The 24,173-nt window shown below is 44.9% G+C and overlaps 1 protein-coding gene across 4 annotated transcripts in view; it reads left to right on the forward strand.

Moving 5' to 3' along the window:
- ANKFN1 (ankyrin repeat and fibronectin type III domain containing 1) overlaps positions 1 to 24,173 on the forward strand; it is a 247,727-nt gene that overhangs the window by 212,328 nt on the left and 11,226 nt on the right. For all 4 annotated transcript variants that reach the window (XM_077328704.1, XM_077328707.1, XM_077328705.1 and 1 more), the window contains 4 exons: positions 3,342 to 3,489; positions 7,105 to 7,273; positions 13,744 to 13,910; positions 21,242 to 21,461. In XM_077328704.1, coding sequence (XP_077184819.1) covers positions 3,342 to 3,489; positions 7,105 to 7,273; positions 13,744 to 13,910; positions 21,242 to 21,461 — 704 coding nt within the window. The remainder of the gene's footprint in view (positions 1 to 3,341; positions 3,490 to 7,104; positions 7,274 to 13,743; positions 13,911 to 21,241; positions 21,462 to 24,173) is intronic.

The following is a 24,173-nucleotide window of genomic DNA, read 5'->3' on the forward strand; positions in this document are numbered from 1 at the left end:
GGTGCTTTTGAAGAAGCAGCTTTAGCCTCCTCCCCTGCCCCATGCCTCAAGGCAATTTGTGGAGCCACTATTGGCTGAGCCACAAATATGTTATATATATGGTGACAAATAATTTTCACAATAGCGCCCACAGCAGCTGCCCCCATGGGGCCATTTGAGGAGATCTTCAAAAGATAGGGCAGCAACTTCTACTAATGCCTCCCTCCAACCAGAGACACCAACTTTGCCACGGATGCTGTTCCTGAGAGTCTACTGATCCCTAAGAATAAAATTTCAAGCTGTTCGTTGGGCTGCAGTGAGAGAGGACAGCATACCCATGGTCTGCAGGTCATTGAATAAACACAGTTGTTTCAACATTATATTATCATCATATAGGGTTGTCAGCTCTCCCCAATGTTGTATAGTTCACATCATACTTCCCTTGACCGAAGTCCCAGGAACTTTGGGATGTCTGATGTGTAGTTGCCTTGTCCTACTCCCCCTCCTCTTTTCTCAGGCTCCCAGCTGATATTTCCGGCCCTCAGTAGTGATGGGGAAAAAAAATAATAAATAGACATCAGCTGGTGATGTGACCACTTCTGGGACGACCCAGGAGTAACATCACACCATGCTAGTAATGGGCCAAAATGTTATGGTAAAACAGTAGGCCAATGCAGTATTGATCTATAGCAGGCTTTCTCCACCAGGGTTTCTTGACGGCCCTCAAAGGGTTTCCTGAATGGGTGCAAGTTAATTTATTTTTAATATATATTTTTAAATGGTTAAACACTTATCAGGTGATATGACCAATTGTGGTCTTGTCAACCCACACACATTCCTCCCAAAATGGCCAATGATGGGCCTGGAGGGGGTGGGAAAGGGAGGAGCCCTGGGTGGATGTGTACGTAGTTCTGCTTCCCACCCATAGTCTGCACGATCATGCCATTTCTGGGGTTTCTTGAAGCCTGAAGAATGTTTCATGGGGTTCTCAATTGTAAAAAAGTTGAGAAAGGTTGGTCTATGGTTTTGTCATAGAGTTTTGACCAATTCCAAGAGAGGTGTTGCCATTTTGAGATTAGGAAACTGATTTTTGGCAGGCTTTCTCGAAGGCCCTGGAAGGATTTTCCTAAAATACTTGGAGAATTTGGAGGAGGGGCATGTGGAGGGCACTGCTTAGCTTAGGGGAGGGACCTCAGCAGGGTTTAAAACCAGAGCCCACCTTCCAACGCAGCCGTTTTCTCCAGGTGAAATGATCTTCGTCATCCAAAGATCAATTGGAATAGTGGCCGGTGGTCAAGTGTCAACTGGAAGCTGGCAACTCTGCCTCTCTCCTGCCCCCCCCAATCTCCCACTAGATTTCATGTCTCCCTATTTGTTTATCAACTAATTAGCAAATTTGTGCCAAACATTACATAAAATACAAAAATAAAGCCTTCGTTGTTATATAATTTACATTATTTGTAGTGTTTGCACTAGGCCTGACTACTGCTACTTTGGGGGCCAAATTACAGGTAAGGCTAGAGTTCCATGACTGCAACCCTTCCCCTGTAATTTTTGCCCTGAAGAGCAGCCCTGGGGGATGAGCTTTGGCACTGGAGAAAGGGGCTTGTCTCCCTAATCAGCAAAGTGTTCTTCCCAGGCCAAGTATAAACCTTAAACCCCAACAGGGAAAAAAGACAGGGGGATGCACACTGTTTGCCTTCTTGGGGCTTAAATCACCTTGGAAAGGGGTTATTTTAAATTGAGGAAACAATGCAGGGAGTTAATTCCTCCCAGCACCCCTGCCATATTAGAACCAAATTACACATCTGGCATTCCAGACACTAAACTCCAGTGTCCTTGGAAATTTGGCCCCAGACTCCCTCTGTGGCAGTGAGACAAGGACATACAGTACCCCCGGTGCTATGAAGAAGGAAAACAAATCTCAGGCATAGGGATGCCAGCCTCAATTTGGGTCTTGGGGATTGCCTGGAATCGTAGATCATCTCCAGGTGACAGAGAAAAGGGCTGCTGTGGAAGGTGGGTTCCATAACATTAGACTCTATTGAGGTTCCTCCCCACTCTAAACACACACACTCCCAACTACACCCCAATCAATCAAACGTTCAGACCAAGTTATATGAAGTCAATACATAAAAGACCAAAAGAATATGGTCATTTAATGTAATACAATTTAAAACAGATAATAAAATAGAACTTAAAATGATGCTACTTTAGAGCATCGGATTTTTATGGCAGCGGCACAAAACGTAGCCAGCTGAGTTGTCACCTGGGGGGACTCATCACTTAGCAGCCTCTTTGCTCGATCTACATCACGATGTTCTGGCAACTTTTTAAGGAGTGGTTCAATCCAGTTGCTACGAATGTCTACATAACCAGGGCAGTGAAACAATATATGCTCTCTTGTATCAATGTCACCATTCCCACAAAAACATTGTCTCAGTGTAAGGGGAATGTTCTTATAGCGACCCTCTACAAGAGCTGAAGGCAAGACAGAGCATCTTGCAAGGGTAAATGCCCTTCTTTGTTTACGTCAACATATCTTGTTTTAACCGGGGCCAAAAAAGTTGGAGCTTTAATCAGGTCCAGTTGACGTTGATTGTCCCGTATCCGCTGCTTAGCTAATGATGCAGCTTGATCATGAGCTAATTAGGATAATAAGTGTATGGAGACGCCCAGACTTTGGATTCCTCTGTGAACTGCCTTAACCCAACTACACCCCAAAATCTCCAGCTATTTCCGAGCTCAGATCTGGCAACTCTAGTCAGACGGCAACGGTTCCGTTCAGGGATGGGCTTGCGATCCTAAGACCAATAAAACATCAGCAGGCAGTAAAAAACTGGAAGAGCTGCCCTTCTGGTCAGGGAGACACCCCAACATGCCCAGTGGGCCCTGTGTTAATGTATACTGGCAGCTGGCATCAATGTCTGCTGGATTATCACCATTGCTAGAAATTAAATATGTCTAGCATTAAAAAAAATGTTTAACTCTTTTCTCTGGTTCCATTCAGTGCCTGATGAGAAAAATTGAACCCCCTGGAAAAAATATCACTGTAATCCGAGGCATGTGTGTTAAAAGATTATAGAAACGTGGAGCCGCCTGTGCGTCAACTTGTTTCAAAGGCGTTTTTTCAGACCTTAGTAAAGGAGTCTTCCACTTGATACGCACACTCCAGAAGAATGAAATCAGAAAGCTGTCCCCGCCCTTTTAAATCTACAAGCAGTCAGGCCTGTTATAAGTTTAGAAATTTTTACTGTCTGAGACTGAAAACTTCAACAGAGCCCAAGCATACATACAGTAAATTCTTCCTTGTGCAGTGAACTTTTGTTATATTTCTAATTTTAACTCCACTCTGTATACAGAGAGGAATGGGAATGGATCCAAACCCTTTCTGGCTCGGAATCCATGGAAAATATGGATCACTCAGCAGAGTGCCCAACTCGACTGCTCTTTGAGTTCCAGATGGCAGTGAAAGCTCTCCTTAGGCAGATCAATCTACCTCTCCGACAGGTATGAGATGCTGTGGCACTCGAAGGAAAGTGCTCTTGGTTTCATTTCTGTTGGTCATTGCCATTTTGTTTGGAGACTAGGAGGCCTAAATGTGACTCAGGATATTTGCTTAAAGGATAGTTTACATTTTGTGTGTGTGTGTGTGTGTGCATGCGCGTGAAGTGGCATCAAGTCACAGCTGACTTCTGGCGACTCCAGCAAGAAGCTTTCAAGGCAAGTGAGAAGCAAGGTTTCCCATTGCCTTCTTCTGCAGTCTTCCTAGGATGTCTCCTATCCAGGGACTATCCAGGAATTACACATTACCTATCATAAAATGGATATGTGACACTGATACTGATTTAATTTGAGGCTAGGCTGACATTAGACAGTAACCTGAGCAGTGATGCTCCTAGATTCAGTCTGAGCCCATTATTTATTTCATGTATATCTTGCCTTTCTCCCCAGTGGAGACCCAAAGCAGCTTATATCTTTCTTCGCTTCTCCATTTCATCCTCATGACAGCCCTGAGAGGTAGGTTAGGCTGAGAGTGTGGACAAGCTCAACAAGCTTCCATGGCAGAGTGAGGATTTAAACCCAAGACTCCCAGATCATTGCCTGAATTCTAACCACTACACAAATTGACTATGTGATCATTCAGCTTGGACAAGATGCAGTCGCAATCATGACATACCATTAAGGGGTTAGAGAATCCTGTTATCGCCTTCTGAACATGTACTGAAATGTAGCATGATGGTGCACAAGCTGAGAAGGGTTATACAGTGGCGCTATTATTTGGGTCATTGGGCGGACGTTCAAGTCCTAGGCGTTTTGCTGAGTCACTCTTTGAATTCTTTATGGTGCCATGTTTGGTCATCACACAGTGAAACATCAAGACTTGGAATGCGTGAAGAAATAGAGGCATCCCTGCTTGATCATGTGCCTAACCCCAACACATACAACTGTCTTGAATGGTACGAAGAGCATGGTTGAAGCATCCTCTTGAATCCTCTTGGAATGATAGTTGGCCATTCCTTTGTAGAAAAGAATTCTGAAAGTAAATGTAATTTATGGATTAACAGAGATATAAGGCCTTTACAAGCAACATGAAATTAATAGGAGATTGAGGCAGGGAGGAAGAATTGGGAACATACACACTGGGTGTGTTCTTATTTCCACACAGTGTCTTGGATCCTGATTCCTGCCTAAAATTTCTATGGAAAGAAAGGGGTTTGATTTTTTTACTAAATCCACTTCCTACCACAGACCTCCAGTTCCCCTACAACCACCTCCCTTGACATCTCCCTTCCTCTTACTGGCGGGAAAAAAATTCTACGAGGACATGGTCATTTCCCACAAAGGTCCCCACCACCACCACCTTCACCCTGCCTATCAACTCTTGACTATTGGTTAATATTAAGTCGAATATGGCCACGCCCCTTGTAGCTTCCTCCATCATTTGAAGAAGGAAGTTGTCAGCCAGACAAGTCAGGAAATTGCATGACTCAGGACCAGCCTTTCTCAGCCTTTTTACTGTTGAGAAACCCTTGAAACATTCTTCAGGCTTCAAGAAACCCCAGAAGTGGCATGATCATGCAGAATATGGTTGGGAAGCATAGCTGTGGACACACCCACCTGGGGCCCCTCCCCTTCCCACCCCCTTCAGGCCCATCATTGGCCATTTTGGGAGGGGAGGGCAGGTTGATGTGACCATACATGATCATATCACCCAACAAATGTTTAACAAATTAAAAAAAGAATTAATTAACTCCCACCCATTCAGAAAATCCTTCCAGGGCCATCAAGAAACCCCAGGGTTTCATGAAACCCTGATTGAGAAAGCCTGCTCTGGATGGATAGCAGAGTTTGTCTACTAGAACACATCAGGGAAGGTGTAGTCACCCAAAACTACAAGGTCCTGTGGCTTGGGTACACTGTCAAGCTGCTCAAGGAGGTCAGCATCCCCCTCCTCACCCTGGTCAGCAGGTCTGTAGCAGACTCCAACTTCCTTTCCTTATCCTCACCCACTATCTCCACTGGGTTGTCCTCCAGTATTTCCTGACAAGCAAATATCCTCCTCATATGCATTTCCACTCTGCCTCCTCTTTGACCCTTTCTTTTCTTGAACTGCTCATATTCATCCACTACTACATGCCAGCCATGGGAGCCATCCCACCAAGTCTAAATCCTACTAAATCACATCCCTCTGCCTGTACTAGAAGCTCAAGTTCTTCCTTCTTATTGACCAAGCCCTGGGCATTGGAGCATAAGCACTTGAAGCCCCAAACATTTAACTCCATTTTACCAGGCCTTCCAAGGTGGGTCTCTGCAGTTTGCTTTCCTTCGTTGAAACCCCTATGCTGGTCATCTCCTTCTGCTTAGCTCCTGTGTAGTTCCTAGGGTTGCCAACCTCCAGTTGGGTATTGAGCTAGGATTGCCAATACCCAGGTAGTGGCTGAAGATCTCCTGGGAATAAAACTGATTTCCAGGAGACAGAGATCAGTTCATCTGTGGTAAATGGCCACTTGGGAAGGTGGACCCCATGGCATCGAAGTCCCTCTCCTCCCCAAATCCTGCCTTCCTCAGTCTCCAATCACAAATCTCCAGGAACTTCCCAGACAACAGACATCAGTTCCCCTAGAAAAAATGGCTGCAAGGGATGATGGAGTCCCCTTTCCAAACCCAACCCCCACAGGCTCCACCTCCAAATCCCCAGCTGTTTCCCATGCAGGAGCTGGCAACCCAAGCACCCCTGTCCATCCCACCTATTTATCTTAGAGTTAGCAGATGTAGCATCATGGGCTGTTTAAAGATTTTGCATGGTTTTGAACGTGGCAGGAGTGGACCGGAGGGTGCTTGGCTCCCTGCTGAGCCTTACATTGAAGCACTACTCCAAACTGAAAAGCCATCATTTGCCAGTGCATATATTCATCGCCTTCTGAAGCATGCTTTCTTTAGAATGCATTAGTGCTTCCAAATGTACAACACTGGGGTTCCCCCCCCTTCTAAGATCTTGAAATAACAGCCATCCTTTAATAAAAAGGACACTCGCAGCCCAAACTGATTATGTATCACTTTGAGATCAAATTCGATCTTAATCCAATCCGCACTGCAAGCCATTTGAAACTTTCAAAAACATGTATGGCTTGTTAAATCTTTTTCATTGCCCCATTTGGTGACGGCCAGAGGAGAGAGTTGGGGGTGGGGGGGAGGCTGCCAAAAAGCTGCATAGTTTTGCTAACCACTCTTAAATTGAATGTTAAAGGTTTTTTAATTGAATTCACATATTTTCACATAATTATACAATCATAATCTTGAAAAGCTCATGGAGTGTGATCGTTTTCTGGTTAATAAGAAACATAAATGTTATTTTCAGGAGGAGGGTTAAGGGTTGTATGTGTGTGTTTTTAATGTGGAACATTAGCCCTTTAAATCTTTATTTTATGAAGCAAAATTCACACACGCACATGCACACACACACACCCATTTACGTTTTATAAAAATGCCAAACTTGATGTTGTGCAACTTTGCTGTAATGTTTGATACCATTGGGGGGTTGTTTATACAAGTCCCATGTTGTAACTCTCTTCTCCCCTCCCTCTTTCCCCCCATTTCTTCTCTGTGCGTGTCCCTCTGCAGGCGAAGCTCTTCCGTCTGTATACACAGGAGGTGTTGGAATTGGGTCACAATGTGTCCTTTCTTCTCCTGCTCCCAGCCTCAGACGACGTCTGCACTGCCCCAGGACAGAATAACCCTTACACCCCGCACTCAGGATTCCTTAACCTCCCTCTTCAGATGTTTGAACTCGGTATACTACCTTGCTTCACCTAGAAATATTAACCCAGTCGCTTTATAATAAAATCACAAAGTTGTATCTGTTCCCACTCCAGCGTCGGCCTCCCCACCCCCCACCCCTCATCCCAGTGGAGAGTCAATAAATCACGTGATGATTTCTTGGCAACAACATTTTCTCTGACTACAGACAAGCAACAGAGAGAGCATAGCTACTAGGTTACATGCTCTGGTCATAACTATTGGAATGCAAAAGCCCCAGAGTGGAGTCAGTCCACAAGTTAGCAAGCAACACAGCCCCTTAGTGTAGCACGGGGAGCGCTCGGATGGACAATTCAGGGGGAGCAAAAGGATCCAGGCTCGCTTGCTTTCGGTTGCAGAATTGGTGGAGAAAGACACTCTTCTTGCGCTGGTCACCCATATCTGGCACAGCACAGTGGTTAAGAGGCTGTCTGTTCACGGGGGTTCAGCATTGGGAAAGCGTTCCAAGGACTCTACTGTAGGAAACCCAGGCTCTAGGTCGGTCATGGACCTCACAAGGGATCCAAGCATTATCTGTCAGCCTATTATTTGAACGTATGTATGCATGAAAAGCTGTCAAGGGGCTTTCTAGGCAAGCGAGAAGCAGAAGGGGCAAACTGCCCCTTCGCAAAGAACCGGTGTCAGCCCGAAGGAGCTCCACCAGTGTGGAAAGGGTCTCTCTATCTCAACAAGGCCCCATCTGTGGATACCTAAATCCTGAGATTGGAGACATAAACAGACAGATCTTCCTACAAACTTGAGAAAAGCCCCAAGTTTTCAGGAAAAAATATGAAATCTAAAAAAAAAGGGTAACCCCCCCCCCAAATAATAGAGGCATCACCTGTGCTTTTGTTTGGGGGGGGATGCCTCTTGCAGTGGCTGTTTTGGTTTCTGTCAGTGAAAGGGAGGGGGCAGGGTATAGAGCTCTTCCCTGGTCGGTTTTGGCCTTTGAGGGGAGACCTCATTGTGGTCATGCTTGACAACAGGCACTGGGCAACTTGTGCTACCATTTGCCTTGCATGCTGCACCCAAGCCCAGCAGGTTAGTACTGTTCAGCAGCAGCAGCCATCTCCCAAAATCCTTCGCAGTACAGTGGTTAGCACTTCAGGCTTGCTGAGGAAACTCACAGGATGAACTTGAGCCTCCCAGTCAGCTGCTCTTTGTGGTATAGGATTGTTGTGAAGACAAAATGTAAGCTGCTTTGGGTCCGTGTTGGGGAGAAAGGTACGAGTATAGTTGAAGATGAAGAGGGAGGTAAAATGTCAGTTCTTTGATGGTGAGAAAAGGAAGAGCAAGCATGGAAAGAACATGGTGTCTCCCATGAGGCAGGGAAGAGGAAATAAATGGCAGAGGGGATGCAGAGGAAAAGGAAAGAGCCAGCTTGGTGTTGTGGTTAGGACTTCTACTCTGGCAAGCCGGGTTTGATTCCCCGCTCCTCCCCCCCATGCAGCCAGCTGGGTGACCTTGGGCTCACCACAGCACTGATAAAGTTGTTCTGACCAAGCAGTAATATCAGAGCTCTTTCAGCTTGGTGTAGTGGTTAGGAGGCGGACTTCTAATCTGGCGAGCCGGGTTTGATTCCCTGCTCCTCCCCCACATGCAGCCAGCTGGGTGACCTTGGGCTGGCCACGGTGCTGATAGAGCTTGGCGACTTGATTACTTCATATCAGAGTATGAACAATGCTTAACCTGACTTTCCCAGGGTGAACCCCGTATGTGTGAAGAGCGGCATTGCCTCACCAAAATGAATGGTCTCACATGTTGAAAAATTAAATTCAGCCTTATGATTGGTCTTGTTTCCCCAGGATTTAACACACGGGACAAGAATCTCATTTTAGTCATTTGAGCTTCTAGGGAGAGTTCAGGAGTGATTTGATCTAGAACTGACTTGTTTATCTTTTTGGCAGTCCACGATATCCTTAAAGCCCTCCTGCATCACCACATTTCAAATGAATCAACTTTCTTCTCAGTTTTCTTCTTTGTCCAAATTTCACATCCATACATAGTTCTACTATGGCACAAATTTACTGGGGATCTGGTGACACTTCTTTACATTTAAGAATCTTTCTCTAGCTCCTCAATGGCTCCCCTTCCCACTCTCAATCTCTTTCTGATTTCTTGGTTGTAGTCCCCCTCTGATTCTAATAGAGGACTTCATGGCCTAACAGATTTTAAATGTCATTTTCCTACAGTCCTGCACTGTGCTCCTTATTCCAGAGCTCCTCTTGATTCCCTATTATAGGTGCCTATGATGCTGCCTTATGCTGAGTCAATTGACCCCAATAGCTTACTATTGTCTCTACTCTGATGGACATTTTGTCTCTGGGGTTTGAAGCAGATCTGGTTCCCTGATGCCTCCTGTCTGTTACAGGCAGACCTTTTACTGGGCATTTATTTCTTTATCTCTGTAAAATATTGATACATTTGATTCCCATCACTTAAACACAGGTCATACAAAAAGCATGTCAAGAAATGTTGGGGTTTGAACCCTAAGTATGCAAAAATTATGCTTAGTCCTCCTGGGCCCCAGTACTGTAAGAAAACCCAGAAAAATACTGCAAGAAAACCCAGATCTTTTAGTAAGATCACACAGACTGATTATGCTCGGGCCAGAAAAGGCAGGCCGGTGCCTCCATACCAGCAGGGCGAATCCCTGCTTATGCATGATACCAGCACCATCCAGGCCCCCTCCTAGCCCTGGCCCACATTAGGGCCTCTCATGGCCCGCAGCAAGAGGACATGGATTCTTCTGCATTCTCTGTTGTGCTGCAGCAGCCAGCAGAGGCCCAGCCAGGGCAGGCCTGTGCATCAGGGAAGACCTGGGCCTTCGAGACCCTGGTCCTCCCCCACACCTACAGTGTCCCTGCAGGGACACACAATACCCCGTTCAGCTCTGTGGTGCTGCAGACCTGAACAGGGCATTTATCCCTCCATCCTGCACTGGGACCCCCATGCTCCCCCTGCCGCCACGGTCACCATGAGGCATGGTGGACCTTTCCTGCCCCAGAGTTGTGCATGCGCACACAAAACTCTGGGACTGACCGTGGGCATGGGGGGATTTTGTCCCCCGTGCATACAAAGGAAGCAGAGGTGGCCCAGCACACCCATCTGCATGTATAATCGGTCACAGAGATACATCAGCCACAGACTAGAACAGGCAACATCCCAATTCAATCGTCCAACTTCCTCTGAGACAGTAGCTCAGCTTGTTGTAGAGAATGAGGATTCAGCAGACTCTGCCTATTTGTCTCAATGCTGTGAATTTATGGTGTGTGGGTTGTTGCAGTACTGTAAGGAGCCTTCCAATAAAAGCTCATTTTTACTTCCCCAATGAACAGTAACTGATCTCATGCCCTAGAGCAGGGCCCATTTTCTGTCTGATTTATTGCACCCTTCTCCCCAATGCCTATAAAGTGGCTGTGATTCACCTCCTAAATATTGGAAGCTTCCATTCCCTGTTAGCTGGTGGCTACTGGATCTCTAATTGTAAAACCACAAAAGGCAACGTTGAAGCAACATTAGTTACAGCAATATTAAGGGCCTGGCTACCAATCAGAGTGGCTAGAAGCTTCAGATGAAACCACAGCTGTAATTCACTGAGTGCAAGTTGTAAGACCACATGCTGGTCAAAGACCTCTATGGAATCTAGACCTGTTGTATGCAATTCCAGCTGTTCACGGGGCTTAGAAAACAGCCTATTAGTGATCTGCTGAAAAAAAAGACCTGGCTTGGCTTCATGTGATAATAGCTATTATTATTAGAAATGGACATGAAGGGTGCCCACCTTAAAGACCTATTTAGGTTAGAGGCAAATAGTACAGTTTAAAGAGCTGAAAGTGATTTAAGAGCTCTTTAATGCCCAGGCAGCACATACACATTTTGGTGGACCTGCTGATGTCTCAGGACAAACAGGTTTTGCAGGGCTTTTGAAACAACATAAAACCCTGCAAAACATGTTTGCCAAAGGTAAATGTGAGGACAATTTACACCATTCATCTTTCAAACTACGTTGAGCATTCTGAAAACAAACATGTAGGGAAAACATCATTTTTTTTGGCCTGGTTTGTCCTCTGCATTTTTTAAATTAGTAGTTGTTATACTTTGGAGATTCTTTGGGTTTTGTTTGTTAATCCATTCCCATTGGTTTCAATGCAAAACAGATTTTCACCTGTTAACTTCAGCTTTTCCACCCAACCAGGATGGAATTTTCAGAAACTGTATGCCTTGCCCATGGTATCCTCTGCCCTACATTTTAGGCACATAAGAGAAAATGTCCCTATTCTATATGCAGCCGAAATTCTCACTTGTACAGCAAGATCAAGGAGACGTGAACTGTTGTGGAAGTGACTGTTTTCCCCTTCCATTCTTAGGATCCTCAAACACAGACTGTGTGTGTGTGTGTGTTTAAAACAAAAATAGAGCATGCAGAACACAGGAGTTAAATCCTCCCCCCAGCCCCCACCCTGTTTTCCAGGATTTACTTCATTCAGTTGATTTTAGCATTCCCACCCTCCCCAACCTGGTGAGCATCCCAGGCCTGGAAGAAAATGCTTCAAGCTTTAAAGTAAGGCATGGCGAGCTTTAACTCCTCTTGCCTGCACAATCCAGTTCATTTTAAAATAAACGATCAATATCACTACTGCCTTTACATATGAAACAGGAGGCTACCTGCTTCCTGTTCATATATAAAGACAATTATTGGGAGGGAGGGTTATATCAGGAAAGGAGAGCCCTGAGTCTGAATCAGAAGGCTGTAGCCCATGTTTGGATGGAGTTCGTAAGCCTAAAGAGCCTTGCTCTGGCCTAGGAGACTTCCTCCAAGTTAAGTGGCTCTTCGCTAGGAGGAAAAAACAAAAGCACTTGTTGGAGGAAATCTCCTTAGGCTGGAGGAAGGCTTCAGATTTGCTTAGTGACATGGAATATTACAGGCCGGCGATTTCTCTCACTGTCAGAGAAAAAGCTGATCTCTTGCATCTCATCTTGTTTTGCATATAAGCCTGTGCTTCTGGCTCTGTTTCCTCTTGCTTACGACTACAAGATTATTGCCTTCAGCAAACCATTGCCTTTCTCTCTATTTCTCGTCACTGCCAGCGACAGCTCTTCCTGCCCGCCAGCTAACACAAGCAAAGCATTTGCTTGAATTGTCCTTTACGCAGGCAGCCTGTATCCAGCGGAAGAGCAGAGCCTGAGCCTCTATATCCCTCCCTCTAGTTTGCATAGAACTGCCTGCCAGCCAGTGGGAAGAAACAGCGTTTAGCCCTGCAGGGCAGGTACAACTCCAGATATGAGAGCAGCTTGTGTTAATAGGACCATTATTTCTAGAGAAGCAGTGATTCTTCCCAAAGCCACCCAAACAGTGCAATGATTCTCAAGCAATGAAAAGTCTATGCAAATAAGTACCCAGCAGGATGATCCTATTTAACAGGACCAATAACATACTCTTTGTTTGGACAGGGACTCACCAGCCATGTGTTTGCAAAGTTGTTCTTTCTTTTCACCTCACTTTGCATTCCATGACCCAGGAACATAAGACAACATGGTGTCAGGATTACAAAAAAAATCAGCGAGAGGGGATGGTATATCTTCATAATAACTTGCCCTTCCGAGAATTGTTTTGCTTTGTTGGGCATTAACAGTTGATTTAATCCAGCATGATCTTTACCAACAGTGTCCAAAGAGAAGTCTTGCAAATGTTTATAAACAGAACATGTTGGTGAACTGGGAGTTGGTACAGAGGGATGTTATGTACATGACAATTTTTTAACTAAGACTGATTTTAACTATTGTGACGTCCCACAAAGAATCCAGGGAATTGTTGTTTGATGAAGGTGCTAAGGAGATTCCCTTGCCATTCCCGCAGGACCAGAGTTCCTCACGATCCCTGGGTAGAATTAAGATATGGATAGATATTCTCTCCAATGACTAAGGTTGCACTTTGCTTATTGCCCCTCAAGGCTACTGATAAGCCTAGCTTCTGCCACGTTCATCTTGATAGGCCTAGCTACTGCCAAGTCTAACAGATGCATTGTGGCATACATTTTGGAGGGACTAGAACCCACTTTGTCTGATGCAAGATGCTTAATATCTTGGATCTCAAGATGTATACAAGATAAGAATAAAAGCGGCATTCCTATGTCACGTTGGACTGTCGTTCCATGTGAACATACAGGAACGCACCCTGATGCATAGCACATACGAGGGGATTCCAGATCCATGCTTTGTGCTCAGTAACATGTAAAGAAACCCATTCTGTAATTATATATATTATAATAATAGCTGTTTCTGTTTCATTGCCCTCTCTTTTGCAACAGAGTAGCCTCTGGGGTGATCTGTATTTTGTAACTCTCATGTTCTCGCTCCGCCACAGTTAGGGCAGCTGATCTATACCCAGCTCCCCCAAAAGGTAGCCGCTTCTGAGACTTGCCCGTCTAAAATGCTCGCTTCTGTGCTTTGTTGTCTCCGCAGTTCATTTCTGCAGTTACAAGGAGAAATTTATTGGTCTGTATTGCCGCCTTTCTGCTGTCATAGAGCTGGATTTCCTGAGCACCCAGCAGTCCCTAAGGGAAGCAATTTCAGACAGTGAAGTCGCTGCCGCCAAACAAAGACACCAGCAAGTCCTAGATTACATACAGGTAAGCGTCTGTTTTCTGACTAGTCAAAGGTGATTTCTAGCAGGGGCTGTAATTTGGAACCTAAATGGAGAATTGTTGGGCAAAGACGCAGCATAAAGACGTTTAGTGTCAAAATACAATTTGGGTTTTATGAAATAGCCACTCTGCAGCTCTTCCACCCCCCCCCCCCTCCCTGGTAGCTTGCTTTCTGAGAGAATTTCATGGCTAAAATCAGATGACAGTTATACTGGAGTGTTGTGGAGAAGTGTGTCAGCTAAATCCCACTCCCCTTCTAATAAGAGCGAAAACTGTGTGGCGCAATTTAGCCTGGATCAGCCACGTACTTGTAAGTCAAAGTACTTTTTTCTTCCTGTCAATCAGCACTGGGGGAAGGGGGGGATACCCCAGACCACTCTGCTTCTTTTGACTGAGGTGGTCATACCATGAGGCAATGGGAAGCAGCTGCTTTAGACAGCAAAGGTTCAGGAGGCAGAATGAGAGACCAACCAGACACGGTAAAATATGGTCCAGCCAGGAATGTCTTCAACATATTGAACAAACATGTTCTTGCATAGTTCCCATATACTTCTATGGGGTTTGTGTCCTAATGAGAACTTAGGAAGATCCTCCAGTTTCCCCAAAGAACTTAACCCAGATTGATGTACAAATCAGTGAACTTGGGCCTGCAGCACATTTTTTGCATGTGGATGGTCTTGGGTTCTGTTCCTGAAGCTTCTGTCTCTACTAGAAAGTGCAAGGGAGATCTGAGGACTCCTGATCATGTTGAGCTACATGGACTAATGCCTTAATGTAAGGCATCATGATGACTATGAAACTGGAGTAATCATCACCACCCACTGCCTTCCTTCTTGCTACTAATGGCCTTTCTGCTCCATGGACTTTCCACATACAAGATGTCATGCTGTCAGCCAGCTCTCTCAGATGGATCCAGACCAGTGGGTATTGCCCATTAGCTTAAAGGTTATCTGTGAACATATGGAGGAAATCAGACTTCAGGATTAAGCTGAGAATTTGCTGTCTTCTGTAGCTGTGTAGAAACCAAGGGACTCAGATGAGTGGGTATATTCATGCAAGGCAGTCTACCCATATGGTTACAGGTTCAACACAGCCTGTTTGTAAAATATCAGAGGTTCATTGAATTCAAGCCAATAGATCCAAGTTAAGTCTTTCGTCCAAATGGCCTGCAGAAATGGTTACATATTTTGATGAAGGAACACTTGGATTTGTTTTTGCTTGTTCAAACAATGTCAAAGCTTGGATAAGTGTATTCTGAACTGGCCTGGCATCCTACTACTAACCTGCGCAATGCCTCTATGAATATATCTGACCACATTGTCATCTATGCATAGAGGAGCACATGAATCCAAGACATGACCATATTGAATAAGAATGAATTCAAGCGGAGTTCGTACAGTTAATCTTTGCCAGTTTTGTTTCCCACTGCACGCTCTCCCCCAAGCCACTCCTGAAGGTCCAAGGACCCATGGAAATGTGTGTGAGATGGGGGGCTGCAATGGAAAGGATGAGTTCCATCTAAATTTAATAGAAACAACATTAAATTCCCTTCTCCTGCTTCTTCATCTTCTCAATCAACTTGTCAGCTAACAAAGCAAAACAAAAAAGTTGCATTGGCACATGCTTTGGCGCATTTTTTCAATTCTGAGTTCAGTAGTATACTGTTCTAGTGCTCTAGAGCAGGGGTAGTCAACCTGTGGTCCTCCAGATGTTCATGGACTACACGTCCCATGAGCCCTTGCCAGCATTTGCTGGCAGGGGCTCATGGGAATTGTAGTCCATGAACATCTGGAGGACCACAGGTTGACTACCCCTGCTCTAGAGCCCATCACCTACTGCAGTGATGGTTATGGCCTTTTAAGGCTTCAAATTCCCTAGGCACTCCTCTGCAAAGTCATATCTTCTTTAAAAAAAACACTCTGTCAGTGGTACCTTCAGTGCGCCAACATCATGAGAACATCACCAGGGGCAAACATAGGCATTCTACACCTTTCTGGAATTTCCGTCCCTTCAAGGCTTGTTAAGACTAAAAGCAGGATATATTTTGGAAGCAAGGTGAAAAAGTCTAATACCCAGCTATCATTCAGAAATTCAGTGTGAAATTCCAAGATGGATTGAAATCCCGGTCCCATACCACACACAGGTTGCTGTTTTATGAGGCAGAATGGATTCATAATTCCTAGACTCAAGTTTTGATTTTCAAAAAAGGGGCAGATGAAGCCTTGCACATATTTGAATGGCATCCATCATTACAAATTAACTTACATGTATAAACATGCGTCTGATGAAGTCCAACAAGTTCTGGCTCTTGAGCTAGCAGTTGTGGAGATGTGCATACATTTAAAGATACTGGGAAGTTAAGCCAGCATTTCTCAACTTTTTTACTGTTTTCTACTGTTGAGTAACAGTAACTTTTTTACCCCTGAAACGTTCTTCAGGCTTCAAGAAACCCCAGAAGTGGTATAGCAGTGTACACACCCACCTGGGGCCCTTCCCCTTCCCATCCGCTCTAGGCCCATCATTGGCCGTTTTGGGGAGAGGAAAGTCAGCATAGCCATACATGGTTGTATTATCCAATAAATATTTAACAATATATATAAAAAATATTATATATGTCCATGGACTACAATTCCCAGGAGCCCCTGCCAGCAAATGAATTTTATATTTTATATTTTTATCTTATTATAAATCAATTAACTCCAACCCGTTTGGGATACCCTTCCAGGGCCAGCAAAAAAAACCAGGGTTTCATGAAACCCTCGTTGAGAAAGCTTGAGTTAAGCCTTCAGGTTTCCCATTGTCACACCGATTAAGAGAGGCACATAGTTGATTACATGTAAATTTGTCATTATTCTAAAAATAATTTTGCCCACCCTCAACATGCAGGAATTGATCCAATGATTCTGAGATTGGGAAGTTTGTATGCACTCTGGAAGGTCACAAAATACAGGCTTTGTTGAACATGATCTATAGGGACATAGGCACATGGGAAAGCAAGAATACCTTACGAAGTTCCACAAAAGGGTCTCAGTGTAAACTTCTCGGGAAAGAAAGAGACGCGGTCTATAGATTTTGTGACTGTATCTGACGAAAAATGTAGCAGTCTTTTCAACCACCGTGTTTTGTACCAAATTATTGTGACAGTGTATTAGACTTGTCAGGTTCCCTCTCAAATTGAAACCAGCTGTATTCCACCTATTGGCAACGGGGGGAAAAGTCTCAGCCCACCACATACCGCAATCTTCAGGAGCAACCGCAAAACCACAAGAGCATTTGTATGATCCCAGATCTAAGACAGTGCTGAAGTCACTACACAAACCAAACATTGTAAAGACTGAAGGAGTCCATAAAAACTGTTCTGAAATGGGAACTGGAGAGAAACCAGAAAAAAACTTTTAAAAAATTAAATATAGCAGATAAGGGATGTTGTGTTTAAAACAGACTTTTGTGCAATCAGAAAAAGAAGCATTTCGGGAGTGATCAAGCTAGACCTAGGCTGAATATCTGAAACTGAAACTGCAGTTAAGTTGGAATTTACATACCGAGTAATCTGCCTGACAATGTTAAGAGGCATCGCTCATACTACAGGAGTTCAGGGCTGTTCTCGTAGAGTTGTCTTTAAAGCTCTGTTCATAACAGAATGGAAGCATAAACTATTTTAATTAAATATACTGAGCTAGACCTGGTCACCTATGAAAAGACCGGAGGATTTCGCTGAGAAATCATCCCATCAGAAAAATTAGTACTGTTGGTATACACTCCCCCTACCTGGTAGAATGAGCTTCCAGAAAAGTTGCGGGCCCTGCGGGAGATTTGGGTGTTCCACAGGGTCTGTAAAATGGAGCTCTTCCGCCAGGTCTATGGATGAGGCCAATGCAGGGTAAAGATTGGATCCCCCCCCCCACACGGAAGACGCTACCAATATGTACATCATTGGTGGCAGCCAGCTGATGCATTACGGATGCCCTTCTGGTAGGCGTATCACTATAGGATGGGGTTTATTTTTACCACCATGTTTGTTTATGCCGCTTGTGGGTTTTTAATGGGATTTTATATACTCGAATTGTCTTGTAACCCACCACAGGCTGTTTCACTGGGAGTAACGGACAAAAATCAAATCAAAAGGCATGATATGGTGATTCAATGTTCTTTATTTAGGTAACTGGATTTTTTCTTATAGCACTACCCAATTGTAGGGTAGGTAAAAATGAATTCATGAAAAATAGCCCCTTACCAAAAAATATCCTTCCTTCCTTCCTCCCTCCCTCCGTCTCCCTCCCTCCCTCCCCTCAATAAATATTCATAACCCCAGAATCAAAATACTTGCTTGGTTGGAAGTATTTTTTACAATCAGTTCTCACAATAGCTGGCTTGTGATCCTCTGTTAGTGTGCTGGGAACTTAATAACAGCAACACACCTGTGGTGACATTCCACCTTACTTTGTTTGCATCAAGTTGATCATCCCATACGTTTGCCTTCACAGTTTGCTCACCACTCAAAAAATGTCACGTTCTGCATCAATACAGTGACAGCATTTCCCATGGCATCTGGCTAGGCAGCTGCACCTCATGCTTGATTACTTTTTGCCAGCTCATTTGGGTTCTGTATCCCCACAGGTCACCATGCTCAGGTCCTGAGCCAGTTAAAATCCTTTGTGCCTGAGGAGCTGGCACTTCCATCTGTCCCTGGAACTACCTCCCATGCAACCTCACACAAGTCATCAAGATAGAGGCAGCCTAGCAAAACACCAGTTTTGTAAGCTGAGATCTGGGCGAATTGGGTTAATAAATGGAAGGGAAAAGGTGCAGGTATGGCAAAGTAATAATCCAGGCCCAACAGAGATTGAATTAGCCAGGTAAAATGAGTGCATCAGAAAGGTCCATTATGCACGGCCACTGAAATGGCAATTTTGGGTCACATGGAAAATGCAGAAGGGGAAGAAGAAAAGCAAACTGCTTATGCATGGGACGGGATGGGACGCAAAACCCAGAGTAACTGATTATGCACACGGCAACCTCGGCGCTGCTTCTGGTTGCGCCCCGGATTTTTTTGCAGCTTTTTTTCGCAGCTTTTTCGGTGGCATGCACCGAATCTGCGGCCGGTTGCAGCCAGCACCGTGCGTTATTGGTGATTTTAGTCGCCGCCATTCCACCCCGAATGTGCGCTATTCCCCCCGTGCATAATGGGCCAAAGACAAGCTCCCCAACAGAACTGAAACTTCTCTTTTTCAACTGATCTTTTAGTATATTTACTGAAGACAAGATAATGGATGAGGAAAGGGCATGAGGGAGTTTGAGACTATTTCCGTGAAGACCATGTTGAGCCCAATTTTAAACATCCACAGGAAAGAGAACTATTTTTGAGATCTGAAGGTCTTGCTTCCCAAACATACTGATGGGCTAACCCTTGTCCTGTATACATTGCTGGACATCATCATATGTGCATGAGCGCTCTCTCACTATATATGTAAAATTTATCTTTTACAGGGATGGAAATCTGGAATCTTATTCCTCTCTCTTTGTGCCGAGAGCGCTCTGACTTTATCCCCACCAAATCTCCAAAGGAGGGGAACTGCAAAACACTGAAACAGTTACAGAGAATGCCTGCATACTTGCCACTGAAGTTACATAATATTCTCATAATGGCACACAAGTGATATCATTAACAGAGCGCCCTTGAATCCCCTTGAGAAGCATGGACTATAGACACTGTAAACTAAAAGAATGAGGGAATAAATTCTGAGTATAAACAGAAGAAGTGGTCTCTGAGGGACGCAAGATGCAGGCTATGTAGGCTGTAACAGCCATGATCATCGCTTGAAAAGTCAATAGGAAACTAGCACAGATTCCGATCCACCAGAGCTATATACTCCTGAAGGCAGAACTGCAGCTACATTTTAAAAAAAGAAGGCTTTCGTTAGTTTTTAAAAACTGCATTGGGAGGAGCACTGTCAAATACAGAGGGGGGGGGGCATTTTCCAAAAGGAGCTGGGGGAGGTGGAGTTGGCATTAATAAGAACCATCCAGATTGCTGTGCCTGAGGTCTGAATACATTCTAGGTACAGACTGCCTCTTCTTCAGAGACACTACCAAAATTATGAAGAAGCCAGGTTTAATTACCTCTCCTTTTTTCACTTGTTATTCACCTCATCTCTTCAATGAAGGGGCTCTTTTCACCACTGGGACCTAGCCTGTGAGTGGAAGGAAGGATAGCTTACACTTTTTTTGCTTCACCTTTTTTATAATACCACTGAGAAAGACACCTCAGAACACGTCACTCATAAGATATGGCCATTTGGCATCACAAACAATAGCTTTCATTAATTATATATAGTTCTCTCTTAAGACCGTTTATGCACTGGGTACTTTACTTCCCCAGCTTCCATGCAAGAACACAAATCGGGGGTGGGTGGATGAGGTACACCAGGCCAAGTGTTCCTCCATGTGGGTGCAGGAAGAGGTGGGGCAACCTGCCATGACTAAAACTCCAGTCTGCAGCCCAGCATGCAACCTCCAGTGCATAAACGGTCTTAGTGCCTCTTTTGGTCTGTATGGTACATGTATTGGTACTGCCCCTCCTTTTTTTCCCCCTACTTGGTACTTAACTGCTTCCCCATGTGCCTCTTTTCTGCTGTAACTTCACACACACACATAAACACAGTGAGTCACATCTCTCTCTTATGAAGTTGCCGACACTTGTTTAGCCTCACGTCTGTGTGTCTGTACCCTCATGGAGAAATAGGCAACTGAGGGAGGGGGTTGCATTGGAAAAGGTAATCACCCCTTCCCTTACCACAAACCTGCTTCCCTGTCCCAAGTTCTCCCTCCCCTGTAGTGGCTTTCCTTCACCCACAACTGGTCATTGGACACAGGTAGCAGCTCCACATCGATAGCCCCTCTTTTGAGGAGACAGGCTGTTGTGTTCTGCTGCAACATCGGAACAGTTTCTTCTCAGGCAGTACCACATAGAGCCTATTGCTGCTCGGATTGTGTAGACATTATAAAATGATAAATCACCTTAACTAGCCCCATTACCAGAAAGCCTAGCTGTAATTTTCCCCAGCATCTGACTTAGCAAAGGCATGGTGAGCTAGAAAATTGGTGTTTGAGGTACATTAGTAATGCCTGGGTTACAATCCAATCCTGGGAAGGCCAGACTCCTTTCATGATGGGTTTCTTTCTCTACACTACCGATCCCAGGGTCAAGGAACTGCCAGGCATCATTTCCTCGTGATATGCCTGGTGACCTGTTTAAAGGCGCAACTTTCAACAAAGCCAGGTATTTTAAAGCTTTGTATGTCATCTTCCTCACACAGCAAATTGATGAGATTTGGCGTGAAATGAGGTGGATCAACGAAGCCCTACAGTATGCCAGGTACAAGCAGCCAGCAGCCGGCTTGCCAATAGCGAAGATTGTGGATCTGTCGGAAGAACAATTACAAAAGAAGATAAGTTCGACATCCTCCCATCTCGATAGTTTTCCATCCCCACCACCCTCACCAGAGACAGAGACCCACAGGAGAAAAGCCGTGAGTGGTAAGGGAAGACATTTCCATCCCTTTTGCATCTAAGCAACCCCCAAGTATGACGCTCCAGCCACTGTACCCTAGAAATACATGAGGTTCATAGGCTGTAGTTGCCTAGCAACTGCAAAGTTGTGTTTGTGCAACAGCACCAAGCCCTTACATGATGCCCATCAGTACAAATACATCAGTACATGTGTTTCCTGGCATCTGGTTCCCCTGCTACTACAGTTGCCTTCCTTGCACTGGCAACCCCCCAGGGGCATCTAGGTGCCAAGCCTAGAGGGGGACGCACTGGCACTATGATGTCACTTCCAGATGTGCAACTAGAAGTGACATCATGGTGTCTGTGATGCCACAAGGCTAGTGGATTTCTTGAGGGGACCATAGAGATTTGGGGAAATTCCTAGAGCATCATGGAATCTGTGATGTCAGTTTTGAGTGCTTGCTTGGAAGTGACACCACGGCATGGCATCTCCTCAATCATGCAAGTGGAGGGATGCAGCACAGGGCTGGGAGATCACCTTCCGTGGGTGGGCAACTGGTAAACCTATCTCCTTGCCAGCAGTACCCCTCCCTACAACACTATGCATTCCTTGTTGCATGGAATTAGACTCCAGTCCTTCCAAGGAAAGGAGAAGCCAGTCCAAAGGCTACTCCTTTGCCTTTTTAGGACCTCAGCAGTTTATCTGACCTGAAAGGAATTTGTCTGTCTACTGAGAGGGAAGAACTTCCACTGCCTGTGATCCCCATGGGGGAGGGGGCTTCCACTGCACATGCATATGCTAGGAAAGCCTGATTGATGCTATTTTGGTCAGATGTTGTGTGTATTTTCTTTGTGGGAGGAGGAAGAAAGACTTAAGTTGGGGCCAAACGCATCCCAAAATGTGCAGGATTGTAATAAGACTAATTTTTCCAGTGTTTGACATATCTGGGCCCAACTGAGAGGAAGGAAAAGGGGGTGAAGAAGGAGGAGAGGTAATGCAGTGTGTATTAATTCTGCTAGGGAAATGTCCCCATGACAGCCACTTTGTGGTGGTACCCTTGCTCAAAATTTCAATGTACCCACAGGCTCAACAAGGCTCGGTTTAAGATTACCAGGTCCTCCTTGACCACTCGCAGAGGAGGGGATGGTTGTCAGCTCCAGGTTGGAATACTCCTGGAGATTTTGGGATGGAGCCTGAGGAGGACAGGACAGGGGCCTCAGTGGAGCATCATGCCATTGAGTCCATTCCCCTAAGCATCCATTTTCTCCAGGATCTCTGTTCTCTGTAGACCGAGGATGAGCTAGAGGCTGCCATCCCTACCTCCCATCTTCCACCTCTCTGCATGCTACCATTCAACTTGAACATTTTTGAGTGTTCAATAGGAACACTTCAAAAAATGAAACTGATTTTGGGTGTGGGAGAGTGTCCATCCACCACTCAAACTTACATTCATCTAACTGCAGATCTTCCATTATCTGTTTTCAGTTCCCCAGCTATGTGCCAGAGAATTCCACAATGGAACAAGCTTTTCTTAGGGTTGCCAGCTTCATTTAGGAGATTTGGGGGGGGGGGCGTGTGGAGTCTAGGCAGGGTTTAGGAAGTGGAGGGACCTCAGCAGTGTTTGATGTCATAGAGTCCACATTCCAAAGCACCCTTTTCCTCTGTTGCCTGGAGATCAGTTGTAATCCCAGGAGATGTCCAGCTACATGTTGTCAACCCACACACACACACACACACACACAAACCAGTGAACTATGGTCTCTGTGGACCATCAACACCACAGGCCCAAGAGGGGCTGAGGAAGGTCTGCCAGTAATCTCCTATGCTGCTTGTGGCTGGAAGAAGGCTGAAGCCATATGCTGCATCAGTAGCCCAAATACCTATTTATTAAAACTATTCATACCCATAGGTGTTTCCTATGGGGATCAAGAATATTTGTCCATGAACAGAATCACATTTTTGTAGCTTGTGCCCATCCCTACTCCTTGCTGGCTAAGATTCAGTCCCTGCCACTATATAGCAGCCTCCTGGATGAGATGAAGAAAGTTCCCACCCTACATCCCCCACTGGTGGCCAGGGAGCGACCATATTCCCATCTTGCTGGCCTTCTGGAGTGACTGTATGTCCAAGTTATTTGGGATGGCAATTTAGGCAGGCAAAACAGTATGTGGGGGCCTTTGGGAAATGGGATATAGTAGTCACCCTGAGATGCTTATCATATTGACATTTATTTTGTTGGGTTTTTAAAAGTTATTTTTATAATTCTGTTATTTTACTGAAGTTTTATATGTTGTTATCCATCCTGCATTCCAGATGGGCTAGAATTAGACGTCCCATTTTCCTTCCTGGGGCAGGGAGCATCTGGCCCCAATTTGCTACCCCAAAGAAACTGAGTATTAAGAAAACAATGGCTTCCACATAGTGAAGTTCTAGGAATTTTCCCTAGTCATTATGATAAATACCATAGAGACTAGGGGAGATATCCTACAGCATCACCTGAAAGTGACATTACATCATCCTTAAGGTCTGGTCTCCCCAGGCACCACCTCCCAAAATTCCAGGGATTTGCCAGACCAGTGCTGGGAACCCCTGCTGGGATAAAGGCAGGATTTAAAATATGGAGTGATTAATGGATAGATAGAATTTCCACAATCTAGATTAATTCAAATTATACAAAACCAAACCAACCTATTCATTTCATTTTTCAGATGATATATTAGCTGGCAATATATCAACCT

The sequence above is a fragment of the Paroedura picta genome, chromosome 3 (genome assembly GCF_049243985.1).
Source record: "Paroedura picta isolate Pp20150507F chromosome 3, Ppicta_v3.0, whole genome shotgun sequence".
Classification (NCBI taxonomy): domain Eukaryota; kingdom Metazoa; phylum Chordata; class Lepidosauria; order Squamata; family Gekkonidae; genus Paroedura; species Paroedura picta.